At 43.4% G+C, this 13,926-nt stretch overlaps 1 protein-coding gene across 4 annotated transcripts in view; it reads right to left on the bottom strand.

Annotated features, from left to right (window-relative positions):
- LOC140396432 (sodium-coupled neutral amino acid transporter 4-like) overlaps positions 1-13,926 on the bottom strand; it is a 116,137-nt gene that overhangs the window by 54,105 nt on the left and 48,106 nt on the right. For 3 of the 4 annotated variants that reach the window (XM_072485051.1, XM_072485049.1, XM_072485053.1), the window contains exon 2: positions 1,351-1,586. In XM_072485051.1, the coding sequence (XP_072341152.1) occupies positions 1,351-1,469 (119 nt within the window). In that variant the 5' untranslated portion in view covers positions 1,470-1,586. Of the gene's footprint in view, positions 1-1,350; positions 1,587-13,217; positions 13,278-13,926 lie in introns of those variants that run through there. The other variant, XM_072485052.1, reaches the window with a different exon arrangement.

The following is a 13,926-nucleotide window of genomic DNA, read 5'->3' as shown; positions in this document are numbered from 1 at the left end:
CTTCTCCCCATTACTGCGTTTTAAATTATTCTTTGCTCTTCTCCCAATCTACCCAGATGGCCCTGCCACACATTCATCTGCTTAATAATACTGATGTAATTTCAAACAATCGCAACAATTTATATCCCATTTCCCTTGCAGGACAAACTATCCTGCTAAGATGAAAAGCTCCTGAACCATGCCTCACTTTTCAGCAATATTAATTGACTATCACTTTACGTGAAGTCAAATTCCCGAATGACACACCTAAATCTTCCTTTTACTGGTCTGAACCCGTGACCCCATATTTTAATTCTACGTTTTCCACGTCATTTCCTATCCACTATATTATTCTATAAGATTCACCTCTCAGCTATCTTCTTTCAAATTTCAGAGTCACCAGTTTTCCCTCATACTTCAGTCTATAGGGATAATCCTCATAGTTTGTTATGAATTGTCTCACGGGCTTGAATGCCACAAATGCATACTTTTGTTACAGGAAGGACTGGATCGGGTCTCAGTATTCAAGCTGAGGTTTGACCAGGGGATGATGCAATTTTGAGATTACATCCTCTAACTTCTACTCTACTATATAGCTCAGTATTCTATTTGATTTATTGACTATTAGTTGTTCATGTTGAGTCTAAGATACCAACATCCTCTTGTCTAATTCTGGCATCTTGAGCAGCCCCGATTTTAATCACCCCACCAGTAGCGCTTGTGCTTTCTGTTGCCTCGGCCCTTAGCTCTTGAATGCCCTCTCCTCCACTTACTCTTTTTTTCCTTTCAGATGATCCTTGAAACCTATCTCTTTGATCAAGCTTTTGAAGATCTGCTCTAAAATGTCAAAATTGGCTTTATAACGCTCCTTGAAGTGCCTTGGAATGTTTTATCACTTTAATGGTGCTATATGAATACAGGTTGATCTCTTTCAACTTCATCAATAGCTATTTTAACAGCAACAGTGGGGTAGTCATTTTATCCTTCTGTACATTATTTTGAGGTTTCCTACATTAAGTTATATTTGTTGTTGTTCCAGCATTTACACATTTTGTCTCATTCATTGCTTAGTTCCAGAGCAGCCAGTTCATGATCATTAACTGGAGCATGGACATTGACAAGCAAACAGTAGCCCTCTTACTTGAGACAGTTTATATTAATTAAAATGAGTCTCCTTCAAGTGCTGTGTTACTTTATGAATCTAAACTTCTTTCTCATCATAACATTTAATGCATTCAAGCTTCAGGTGAAATATTGAAATACAGAGCTCATGTTCAAATAGTTGTACTTAAATTGTATTCTGCTTTTGAGGTAAACACTCGTGTAAAATATTGATTCAATCATTTGATAATCTCATACTTTTACTCTTACCTGCTGATAGTAACTTTTTCTGAATCTGTCAATTTAGTATAGCCGCCATCCATACTGCTTCCACTGTTACTGTCACCATCAACCTCAGTGCTAACTCTCTTAAGTTCCATGCGATCCATTCTTTTTATCAAAAGAAAACGAGTAAGAAAAGGAAAGGAAATGGCACAGCGATCCTTCAGATCTTTTTGGATGTTTGATACCTCTTCAACTTCTGTATTTATTTCCTAAACAGTGTTCTGTTGAATAAAAGTAAAAAAAAAAAATTATACTGGGTCAACAACGCACTGCGTAATAATGAGCACACTTAGTCCATGCCTTCGCTTGTTCACATTTACCCTTCTGTAAAATATTAAAAGGGAAGTTGTCATATATTTGTCAGGGCATTTATTCTCTCCATTGACGTCAACAATTTCACTATGTAACCAAGCTAAGGGGTAGGCCACAAACATAATGTAGTGAAAACATAATGCCATTAAGACAATATAAAAATTTAGACAATTAATGATAATACGAACAGATAGAATATACAAGGGCAAGTTAAATATTTTCTTCCGCCCAATGTATCAGAAGTTTTACCACAAATGGCTGTTGAGCCACAGACGACAACATCATTTAAATAGGAACTGGATAAGAATTTGACCAGAAGGAATATTAAAGGGAAATGTCAACGATGTGATATTAGAGTAGTTAACGTCATCTGGATTGCAGGATCAGTTAAATGGCCTATTTTTGTGTCAGAAAGCAAGCAATGAATCATGTGGATTGGTGGAGAAGTTGGGTTTTTACTGCATCACAGTTTAAATTTTAGGGAGATTCAATAGAGATGTTTGAAATTTCGAAGGATTTGATAAGAGTAGCTCGGGGCAAACTGCTTCGACAGGCAGGAGGGTTGGCAAGCAGTTTGATGCTGGTGTCAGACAATTGCCTAAACAAAGTGGGGGAGTTATTTTTGGGCAGTGAATTGTCACGATTTGGAATGCACTGCCTGAGATGGTGGTGTAAGCAGATTCAATAACAACTTTCAGAGAATTGGATATGTACTGAGAAATATAACAAACAGGTGCATGAGGAGGTCATTCAGCCCTTCGAGCCTGCTCCACCATTCAATACGATCATGGCTGATCCTCCATCCCAACGACATACTCCCGCATTCTCGCCCTGCCCCAAGATGCCTTTAGAGTCTAAGGGTTTTATCCAAAGGCCATGCAACACCCAAAAAGCAGCGCACCATGGTGCAGCGTGGCTGATAGAAGCCGGGAGACCCCGCTCCCGGATCTATCCTGCTCGCAACACCTCACGAGATCTAACGTGATCTCATGAGACATTGCGATGTAAATCCCCCGCCCCCCCCCCATTGTGGGCGGGGTCGCTTTTTAGCAAGTCTGCATAATTAGATCCAGATAGCTAGTCTCACTTTGACATGCAATTCCCTGAGGTAACCAGGGCTTTGGAATCTATCTCCTTCGCCTCGGAGACCTCGGGTGAGTTCCGCTCAGCACTGGTCTCCACAAACACGGACCAGACAGAACAGCACTCGTGGGGGTCTTCCAGGGGATCGGAGGCCTCCAGGTGCATGCCCTTTCGGTAGGGTGGAACCCTGGCACTGCTGGTGCCACCCTGGCAGTGCCACCTGGGTGTCAGCCTGGCAATGCCAGTTGGCAGGGGCACTACCAGGGTACTAGGTTGGCACTGCTAAAGTGCCAAGCTGGCAATCTTTGTCGGCTGGCGATTGGGCTGGGAGTGCCCTGCGTGGGTGTTGGGGGTGGGGTGGGGTGGGAGGTGACCCTCCCATAGTGTGTAGGGGCTTGTGGGGGGGGGGGGGGGGTTGGGGGTCGTGCTAGGCCTCGGAGTTTGGGAAGCTATTTAAAAATGGCGTCCCGATCTCTTGCTACACTGAGGAGTTCCGGCGAGCGGAGCTCCTTGGTGTAGAAAACGGCTATATGCGGCCTTGGCTGCACGATCCTCGCTGAGGCCCATTTTTTAACGTGAGTGTCGTTTTATAGCCATGTGTTTCTTGGCGTCCCAATCGCCAGGGAACACGCAGCTAAATGTGCTTGCTATGGGGCTTTGTTCCCATTTAGTTGAATCGTGCCTTAGAAATCTATTTCCTTTTTAATATATTAAGTGATCGACTCTACAGCCTTCTTTGCTTCTTTGGCAGAGAATTGCACAGGTTCAACACCCTCTGAATGAAGAAGGTTATCCTCATTTCAGTCCTAAATGGCCTACCCCCACCATCCTAAAACTGTGACCCCTTGTTCTAGACCATTCCCCCCAGCCAGAGAAAATATTATCCCTGCACCCAATTTGTCCAACCCGGTCAGAATTTTATACATTTCAATGAGATTCCCTTTTCTTTTTGCAAGTTCCAGTGAATACAGGCCTAGTCGACTCAATCTCTCCTCAAACGATAATACTTGGAAGGGAAATGTTTGTAAGGCATCCTGGAAGGAGTGGGTAAGTAGGGAAGTAGAACAAATTCGACAGCTCTTTCAAAGAACTGGCACAGGCTCCATGGACCAAGTGGCCTCCATCTGTGCTGTACAATTCTTTGAGTCAAAGAAATGTGGCAAAATAATTTATATTGTACTGTTAAAAAATAATCATGCAAATACATTCTGAGGTACTTAAAATAAGTAGTTAAACAGAATTTATTGATTTAGAATGTAAGTTGATTAACAGCAGCTTTATTTTATTCTTCTGCCATGAGGCCGAATCAACAGCCCAAATGTTAGCCAATTAGGTGGTCAATGTTAATTCTCTATCGATGTGGTTAACTATATGCAGGTGGAAGGCATTGATTGAACTATTATTTGAGCATATATAAAGAGTCACTCACTGACAGTGGGGTGAGGTTTGAGTGTGGAGGTGTCTACTTATAATGTTGCACTCTGTGAATGAGCCTATACTGAATCAAGGTTGGCTCTGGTTTCATTCTTTACCAACTGACTCTCAGGGGTTTAACAGCCCACCTCCTTTGCTAATTATTAGCTGCTGGATGAGGTAGGATGTATAATCATCTGGAAAGGAATAATTTGATTAGAGATAGTCAACACGGTTTTGTGAAGGGTACGTCGTGCCTTACAAACCTTATTGAGTTTGTTGAGAAGGTGACCAAACAGGTGGATGAGGGTAAAGCAGTAGATGTGGTGTATATGGATTTCAGTAAAGCATTTGATAAGGTTCCCCACGATAGGCTACTGCAGAAAATACGGAGGCATGGGATTTAGGGTGATTTAGCAGTTTGGATCAGAAATTGGCTAGCTGGAAGAAGACAAAGGGTGGTGGTTGATGGGAAATGTTCAGACTGGAGTCCAGTTACTAATGGTGTACCACAAGGATCTGTTTTGGGGCCACTGCTGTTTGTCATTTTTATAAATGACCTGGAGGAGGGCGTAGAAGGATGGGTGAGTAAATTTGCAGATGACGCTAAAGTCGGTGGAGTTGTGGACAGTGCGGAAGGATGTTACAAGTTACAGAGGGACATAGATAAGCTGCAGTGCTGGGCTGAGAGGTGGCAAATGGAGTTTAATGCAGAAAAGTGTGAGGTGATTCATTTTGGAAGGAATAACAGGAAGACTGAGTACTGGGCTAATGGTAGGATTCTTGGCAGTGTGGATGAGCAGAGAGATCTCGGTGTCCATGTACATAGATCCCTGAAAGTTGCCACCCAGGTTGAGAGGGTTGTTAAGAAGGCGTATGGAGTGTTAGCTTTTATTGGTAGAGGGATTGAGTTTCGGAGCCATGAGGTCATGTTGCAGCTGTACAAAACTCTGGTGCGGCTGCATTTGGAGTATTGCGTGCAACTCTGGTCGCCGCATTATAGGAAGGATGTGGAAGCATTGGAAAGGGTGCAGAGGAGATTTACCAGAATGTTGCCTGGTATGGAGGGAAGATCTTATGAGGAAAGGCTGAGGGACTTGAGGCTGTTTTCGTTAGAGAGAAGGTTAAGAGGTGACTTAATTGAGGCATACAAGATGATCAGAGGATTGGATAGGGTGGACAGTGAGAGCCTTTTTCCTCCGATGGTGGTGATGTTTAGCACGAGGGGACATAGCTTTAAATTGAGGGGAGATAGATATGACAGATGTCAGAAGTAGGCTCTTTACTCAGAGTAGTAAGGGTGTGGAATGCCCTGCCTGCAACAGTAGTGGACTCGCCAACGCTAAGGGCATTCAAATGGTCATTGGATAGACATATGGGCGATAAGGGAATAGTGTAGATGGGCTTTAGAGTGGTTTCACAGGTCGTCGCAACATCAAGGGCCGAAGGGACTGTACTGCGCTGTAATATTCTACGTTCTAAACCTCCCAACCGACATGGATGAGATCAAAAACTCCTGTGTGTATTGAAATTATTCATCATGAATCAAGTACAATGATGTTTTTGAATAAATGGGGATTTCAGCATAGAAGGAAATTGTGCTGGATATATCTGCCAATTTCCACCATGGTTGAGAGGTAAAATCATTCTAATACTTTTTTCTCTGCAGTGCTAATTTAGGTAGTTGAGTAATTTAGGTAGTTGAGTAATTAGCCATAGTCCATGAAGGGCCAATGGAATCTACCTCCATTAATGAGAGAATTGGTTATATAGCTTGAGGGACACCATTGCATAAGCATGGGGCAAGGTGAGGAGTGGGGCCTCCCTGAACTACCATAGCCGGTATACGGATTAAACCTGTGTTGTTGGCAACATTCTTTGTCACGACCTAGCCATAGTCAACTGATTGAGTCCTACCCCAAATCAAATGTTCTGGCTTCCAGAACACACAGCACAAGAGTGCTCAATACCACACACTGCACGTTTCAATAAATAAGCACTCCCACAATATTTACCCTTAACAACCAGTATTATCAACGTTCGCAACTGGCTGAAGCTGTTTTAGAAATTGTGCAATAAGGGGAGAAGGTTAAATAGAAACCGCGCTGATAACCAGATTGCACTATTTGTCAATGTGATGACGTGGGTTTGATACAATAGTTAGTGTTCCTAATACAAGATCACAAAAACTCACCAAAATAGAGGCAGGAGTAGACCATATAACCCATCAAGCCTGCTCTGCGATTCAATACGATCCCGGCTGATCTTGGGTTTCAACTCTACTTTTCTGCCTCCTCGGCCCAGTTATCCTGAGACTGTGCCCCCGTTTTGTGGATTTCCTGACCAGTGGAAACAATCTCTCAGCACCCACACGATTAGCCCTCTTCAGAATCTTGTATGTTCCAATGAGAATATCTCTCCTTCTTCTAAACTCCAGATGATAAATAGGGCACCCCTGCCGCCCCCCCCCCCCCCCCCCCCCCCCCCCCCCCCCCCCCTCTCTCTCAACATCCCAGCAACCAATTTGGTGAACTTTCACTGTATCACCTCCATGAAAGAAGCTTTATAAACCTTTTTTGGGACATTTTCTTGAGTTAATTTTGGTTGCAGTCACCATGTACAAAGTGCTGCTGGATGGCACTTGGTGCAGTGGTTAGCACTGCTACCTACGGGGCTGAGGATCCGGGTTCGAATCCTGGCCCTGGGTCACTATCCTTGTGGAGTTCGCACATTTTCCTTGTGTCAAAGAACAAACAAAGAACAAAGAAATGTACAGCACAGGAACAGGCCCTTCGGCCCTCCAAGCCCGTGCCGACCATGCTGCCCGACTAAACTACAATCTTCTACACTTCCTGGGTCCGTATCCCTTTATTCCCATCCTATTTATGTATTTGTCAAGATGCCCTTTAAATGTCACTATCATCCCTGCTTCCACCACCTCCTCCGGTAGCGAGTTCCAGGCACCCACTACCCTCTGTGTAAAAAACTTGCCTCGTACATCTACTCTAAACCTTGCCCTTCTCACCTTAAACCTATGCCCCCTAGTAATTGACCCCTCTACCCAGGGGAAAAGCCTCTGACTATCCACTCTGTCTATGCCCCTCATAATTTTGTAGACCTCTATCAGGTCGCCCCTCAACCTCCTTCGTTCCAGTGAGAACAAACCAAGTTTATTCAACCGCTCCTCATAGCTAATGCCCTCCATACCAGGCAACATTCTGGTAAATCTCTTCTGCACCCTCTCTAAAGCCTCCACATCCTTCTGGTAGTGTGGCGACCAGAATTGAACACTATACTCCAAGTGTGGCTTAACTAAGGTTCTATACAGCTGCAACATGACTTGCCAATTCTTCTACTCAATGCCCCGGCCAATGAAGGCAAGCATGCCGTATGCCTTCTTGACTACCTTCTCCACCTGTGTTGCCCCCTTCAGTGACCTGTGGACCTGTACTCCTAGATCTCTCTGACTTTCAATACTCTTGAGGGTTCTACCATTCACTGTATATTCCCTACCTGCATTAGACCTTCCAAAATGCATTACCTCACATTTGTCCGGATTAAACTCCATCTGCCATCTCTCCGCCCAAGTCTACAAACAATCTAAATCCTGCTGTATCCTCTGACAGTCCTCATCGCTATCTGCAATTCCACCAACCTTTGTGTCTGCGTGGGTTTCACCACCAAAATCCAAAGATGTGCAGGCTAGGTGGATTGGCCCTGCTAAATTGCCCCTTAATTGGAAAAAAAAGTAATTGGGTTCTCTAAATTAAAAAAAAATTCAGTTTGTAAAAAAAATGTACAAAGTGCTATGCAAAGTGGTAATAATGGCACTGTGTATTTAACAGGTGTGTGTGGGGGTGGGGGGGGGGGGGTACGGTTGGGAATTGTTACAACCACAAATAAGGACACCTTGCTTTTGTGCTCCTCCTACAATGGCACCTTCAAGTCTTCAGCACCAATGATGGCAATATTGCTTACCTTCAATGCTCTAAACCAACTAGTCTATCGATTGGATTTAATTGACTTGATGGGGGTCTCACCTACCAGTCAGAGAACTGGTGTGGATTCCAACCCCACCGCCCATAAGCCTGATGGTAGCGGCTACTAATGGGCCTTCCCAGAACCCTTGTGGTGAAAGTCCATCCCCCAAGGAACTGCTGGCCAATCACAGGTCGTTAACTCTTCATTGCCGCCAGTGCCACCGGGAGTGGTGGCAGTTTTTGGTAGTGCACCTACCAGAAGACCAGGATCATTGAGTGTTCTCCAGGCCAAAGGTGAGCGAGGGCAAAATGGGATTGTGGGACTATGGGGTAGGAATCAGGTGGGAAGGGGGAATATGGGGATAGGGTGCAGGAGATTCAGAGGCAAGTGCAGGATTGGCTTTTAGTGGCACCCCCGCCCCCTTCTGAGGCTGGGCCTCTCAATTGGGCATTGAGTGCCTGATAACGAGAAAGTAGCCCTCCCACCCCCGCCAGCAGACTGCAGGCAAACCTGCCATGCGGCCCCAAGGAGTCACAGAAAAGGCTCTGTGGCCTCCAGTTAGTTCCTGAGCCTGCACTAAATTGCATTGGACTCGGGGATAATGGGTGTCTATTGGCTCATTCATTGGCCTAATTGACATCCTGCCACCAGGAGCTGGGAATTCCCTGTCATCCCCTTCCACTCTGTGAATTAATCAGTGGAGGTTTTGCTGCTGTCGGGAGCCTGGCATAGGGTTTCACCTGTGATTAAGTGGGCCTGGTTGCTATGGTACCCACTGCGATGATCTGGATTAAATCTAGGCCTCCATTTTTGGCATCATAATTTACTTTCACAGCATCAAACAAAATTCATTCCAAATTTTAGATCCCAGGGAAGAGTACTGCAGTCAGTCCCACTGCACAACGTTTAATTTCCAAGAATCCTGTTCAATCAGGGAGAGTGACATGCATCCCAAAACTCAGTGCCCATCTTCTAGAAGCTCAGGAAATGCCATGCCATAGTCTTGTCCAACCCATTCTTACCATAATGGCAAAATCTTGGATCACATCATTGTCATAATATGCACCCATGCACATCATGAGGTAAAAACAGGCAGTGACAGACACCTAGGTTAGCCAATCAACATACAGGAAAGAACACAACCAATCACCAGACAGAACACCAGAGGGGGGCTTCCAACTATAAAACACACGAGGCATCAGCACTCCGCCTCTTTCCACTGGTGACAACTGTAGCGACCGTCAGGGTGTATATACCTGTCAGCACCTTCGACATGTGGATCAGAGCTAGCCTGGTCTAGTAAGTTAGTGTTAGTACACTTAGAGTAGTAGAGTGTCAACCCACAGCCAGCTGTGTACATTGTTACAGAAGTTCAATAAATCGTATTAAACCAACGCCTACATTTGGTGTCTGCTTTACCGTTCATCTGCATCCTGTTGCAGTCCGTGTTACCTCAGGGTGAATAACACGACAGTCATTAAAGTCAGTGTAGAAGGGTAGATTGAGTTCGTCATAACTTGTCACTCAAAACATTAGAATATGTAATTGTCTAGTAACCAGCAGATTATATATGAAAAGAGCAAACCGTCATTAATGCAGAATAACGTGCTCAGAGGCAGGATACGAAGGCTATTAAAAAAAAAAATCCCTTGTCTTGAAAATATTTACAGAACTGAGATGAGTGAATACAGATCAAAAGAATGAAAAAGGCACTGAATACATGACTGGCAGGAAAAACATTAATTTGGCGTCAAACATTGATGTATTTATCGACTAAAGATATGGTGATGAATTTTAAACCAGACACTCTGGGGCAGGATTTTGAGTCCCTAATGGGAATGGAGACAGGCGGGAGATAAAAATAGCCCCACTGGGGGCCGATACCCTGGCTCCATCAAACACCCGGACCATTTTTGCAGGGGTAGGTTGAAGCGGAGACAGCAGGGCTATCTACAGGTTGCCAATGGCTCACTGAGAGCCCACTGAAGCCAATTAAAGGAGGCCGTCTGAGATTATCCAGTTGCTCTCCTCATGATCCCGCATTTGGCAGGGGCCTGTTTCGGTACCTGGGAGCAGCCTCCCAATAGCTGGCCGGTGGACCACTGCACCAAACAGCCTCGACATCCTCCCTGCCATCCTGGGTGCAGCAGCAACCACAAGCCACCCCGTGGAGGGACTCTTGCACCCCCAATGTTGGTGACCCAGCTGCAAGACCTACTTTTTAATTTAAGGTTGCAAAATGATGGAGGGTGCCTCTATCTTGAAGCACCCTCTCCTTTACTTACCTGCTGCAGTCTGCTGCTCCTTTCAAGCAGGACGGACTCCAATTGGTCATCCAGCTTCAAGAGCTTGCCCGCTGACATTAATTGAATGGTGAGTCCATTTAGGGGGGCACGCTTTGAAAACCACAATGAGTGACAGTAGGGGAAGGGGTGGCATAGTGGTAATCTCACTGGACTAGTAAACTAGAACTCCAGGCTAATGTTCTGAGGACATGAATTGAAATCCCAACACAGCAACTGGTGGAATTTACATTAAATTAATGAAATATGGAATAAAAAATAAAAAATAGGCTGATGGTGACCTCAAAACCATTGTTATTTGGCATAAAAACCCATCTTGTTCACTAGTGCCCTTAAGGGAAAGAAATCTACCATTCCTACCTGGTCTGGCCTACATGTGACTCCAGACCCGCAGCAATGTGGTTGACTCTTAAATGTACACAGAATGTACTCTTGGTGGGGGACTTCAACATCCATCACCAAGTGTGGCTCAGTTGCACCACTACTGACCGAGCTGGCCAAATCCTAAAGCTGCTAGGCTGGGTCTTCAGCAGATGGTAAGGGAACCAACAAAAGCGAAAAACCTACTGGACATTGTCCTCAACAACCCTACCTGCGACAGATGCATTTGGCCATGATAGTAGGAGTGGCCACCACATGTTCCTGTGGAGATGAAGTCCATTCTTCACATTGAGGATACCCCTCCACCGTGTTGCCTGGTAACATTCTAAATGGGATAGATTTCAAACAGATCTAGCAACTCAGAATTGGGCATCTGTGAGGTGCTGTGGGTCATCAGAAGCAGCAGAATTGTACTCAACTACAATCTGCAACCTCATGGCCTGGCATACCACCACTCTACCATTCCCATCATGCCAGAAGATCAGCCCTGGGTCACTGAAGACTGCAGGAGGCCACACCAGGAGCAGCCTCAGGCCTAAAAATGAGATGTCAACTTGGTGAAGCTACAACACAGAAATAATGTGTGCCAAATAGTGGAACCAGCATCTGACAAAACTAAATGATCCCACAACCAACCAATGGATCAGACCTAAGTTCTGCAATCTTGCCACATCCAGTTGTGAATGATGGTGGACAATTAAACAACTCACTGGGGGAGGAGACTCCACAAATATTCCATCCTCAATGATGGAGGAAGCCAGCATATCAGTGTAAAAGACGAGGTACATTTACACCTTCAGCCAAAAGTGCATAGTAGATGATCCATCTCGGCCTCCTCGAGGTCCCCAGCATTGCAGATGCCAGTCTTCAGCCAGTTTGATGCACTCCATGTGATATCAAGAAATGTCTGAAGGCACTGGATACTGCAAAGGACAATGGGCCCTGACAACATTCCAGCAATAGTACAGAAGACGTGCTCCCGAAGCATCAACTCAGCAATCTGGAAAGTTGCCCAGGATTTGAAAATATCAACAAAACACAATATGCGTTGGACCAAAATCCTTCCCCATTGACACAATCCCAGCTGAATTAACATTTCCATGACGGAACAAATTAAATCATGATGCAAACGAACAAACTGCTCTTTTTAAATGCAAAAAATACTGAAGTATTCAGCAAACAAAATATTTTCATTGCCAGATTTTCATTCGCAGACAGAGTGCGAAATAGAAAGAGGGCGAAAGATAATTTAGTTCTAATTGTGATTAATCATTTTCTGCTTCCTGATGGAAGCTATCACTTCAGATCATTAACTCAAGGGCTAATGGAGCTCCCATGTTCAAGGTGGGACCAAACTTTAGAAGCTATTAATCGTTCTGAGACTGAAGTGTGGAATAGAAACTTTACATACTGATGTGAAGTTACTCTACCCGCGGCTATATTTAAAATCAGCATTATGCAATAACTCAAGTTGTTTGCACATGAATAAATAAAACATAATGATAAATGGCAATAATTAGATTTGGAGATATTAAACTGGAATCTCCCTGGGTTTTACTTGCATTAAAATGCTGCAATATCTGCAAAGTTGCAATAAAGTGAAAATTATAAAATGGTTTAAGAACAATTCAACTGCACTTACCTAAAAAAAATCAAAGTTCCTTCAAGTAATTCATCGCTGAGATGCTACTCCTTTAACCTCTTTTAAAAAATCAAATCTTAATAATTCTGAAATGAATTTTTCTTGGGACTTACTTACCGGTTATAAATATGACACATTATCTATATGAGTAGAGCAATTAAATAAAAATTCAAATTAGGTTAAGGTCAGCAGTTAGCTCTTGACCTTTACTGAATTTTATTTGAATGTGTAGAGATTCAACTAAAAAATATTTTAAAAGTAATTTTTACATACACATTCTCCTCCTCTTAATTTAAAATGTTGATTTGTTTCAATTAATTGTTTATTTAAATTGTAATTCGGTAAAAGAAACGTTTTTCAGCGGAATTCTCCATCGGCGAGATCTTCCAATCCACCAGCAGCGCACCCAAGCAAGACTTAATCAATCGTTGACTGAACATTCCTTTCTAAAATTACCACATTATCAGTAAACAAATGATAGTTGTCCAAAAGTACTATCCAAAAGAAATCGACCGGCATTCAATTTCATTTCACCAAAACAAATTTAGCAACCCTTCTAATTATAGCATTTCCTAAATATATCCCGTAGACAAAATCATTGAAAAATTATTCCATTACAATTGCATAATCTTGTTTAAATATAAATAAGCAAAGCGTTACAGCCAACATGTTTAAAATATGTAAGCAAAGCAAAGTGCAAGCATTTGCACACATTCAGTTATGAAAACCGATATTACCTTAATGCATATAGCATATATAAAAATTCCTTCTGAAATTATTGGTCAACTCCGAAGGGCAACTTTTATACTACTGGACCTTCGTCTGATTGCACCATATAGACAGGTGAGCAGATGAATAAAAAGGGGGGAGTAGACTATGAGAGCCAATCATGAAATGTATCAAAACCAACGCTTCAATTTAATGATTGCTTACATCAGCAATACGAAAGAACAGTATCTTATCCAAAATCAAGATTAACCCTGGTCCCTGTTTAACCTATCAATCTGGCATGAAAGCAAAATTCTACAACTGGCATATCCACCATTCCGGAGAAGGTCTGATTGAAAAGAATCACCTTCTGGACACTACTACAGCACAATGATCAGAAATGATCTCATTGTCTGTGCCATGGTTTAAACTGCTAGCCCGTGCAAATACAGTTTTCACCAAAACTATCACGGAAAATCTATGTTGTTCTTTGTGGAGACAGGACGAGGCTCAGAACACAAGACTCCACCAGATTTGAAAGCAGCAAAGCTTAGGTAACTCGGGAAGTGCTGACTCATTGTGAACAAGCCTGGATTGTAATCAGCTGAGATCGTGGGAAAGAGGGAAGACCACACAGCTCCATAGACCTATGGACCCAGGAAAAAAATGAATCAAAGTTACAGAAAATGTGCTGAGTTTGGATTTTAATGTCTGGGGACATAGAGAAGAGCACACACT

The sequence above is a fragment of the Scyliorhinus torazame genome, chromosome 19 (genome assembly GCF_047496885.1).
Source record: "Scyliorhinus torazame isolate Kashiwa2021f chromosome 19, sScyTor2.1, whole genome shotgun sequence".
NCBI classification, from domain to species: Eukaryota; Metazoa; Chordata; class Chondrichthyes; order Carcharhiniformes; family Scyliorhinidae; genus Scyliorhinus; species Scyliorhinus torazame.
This window is presented reverse-complemented; position numbering and strand designations above follow the sequence as displayed.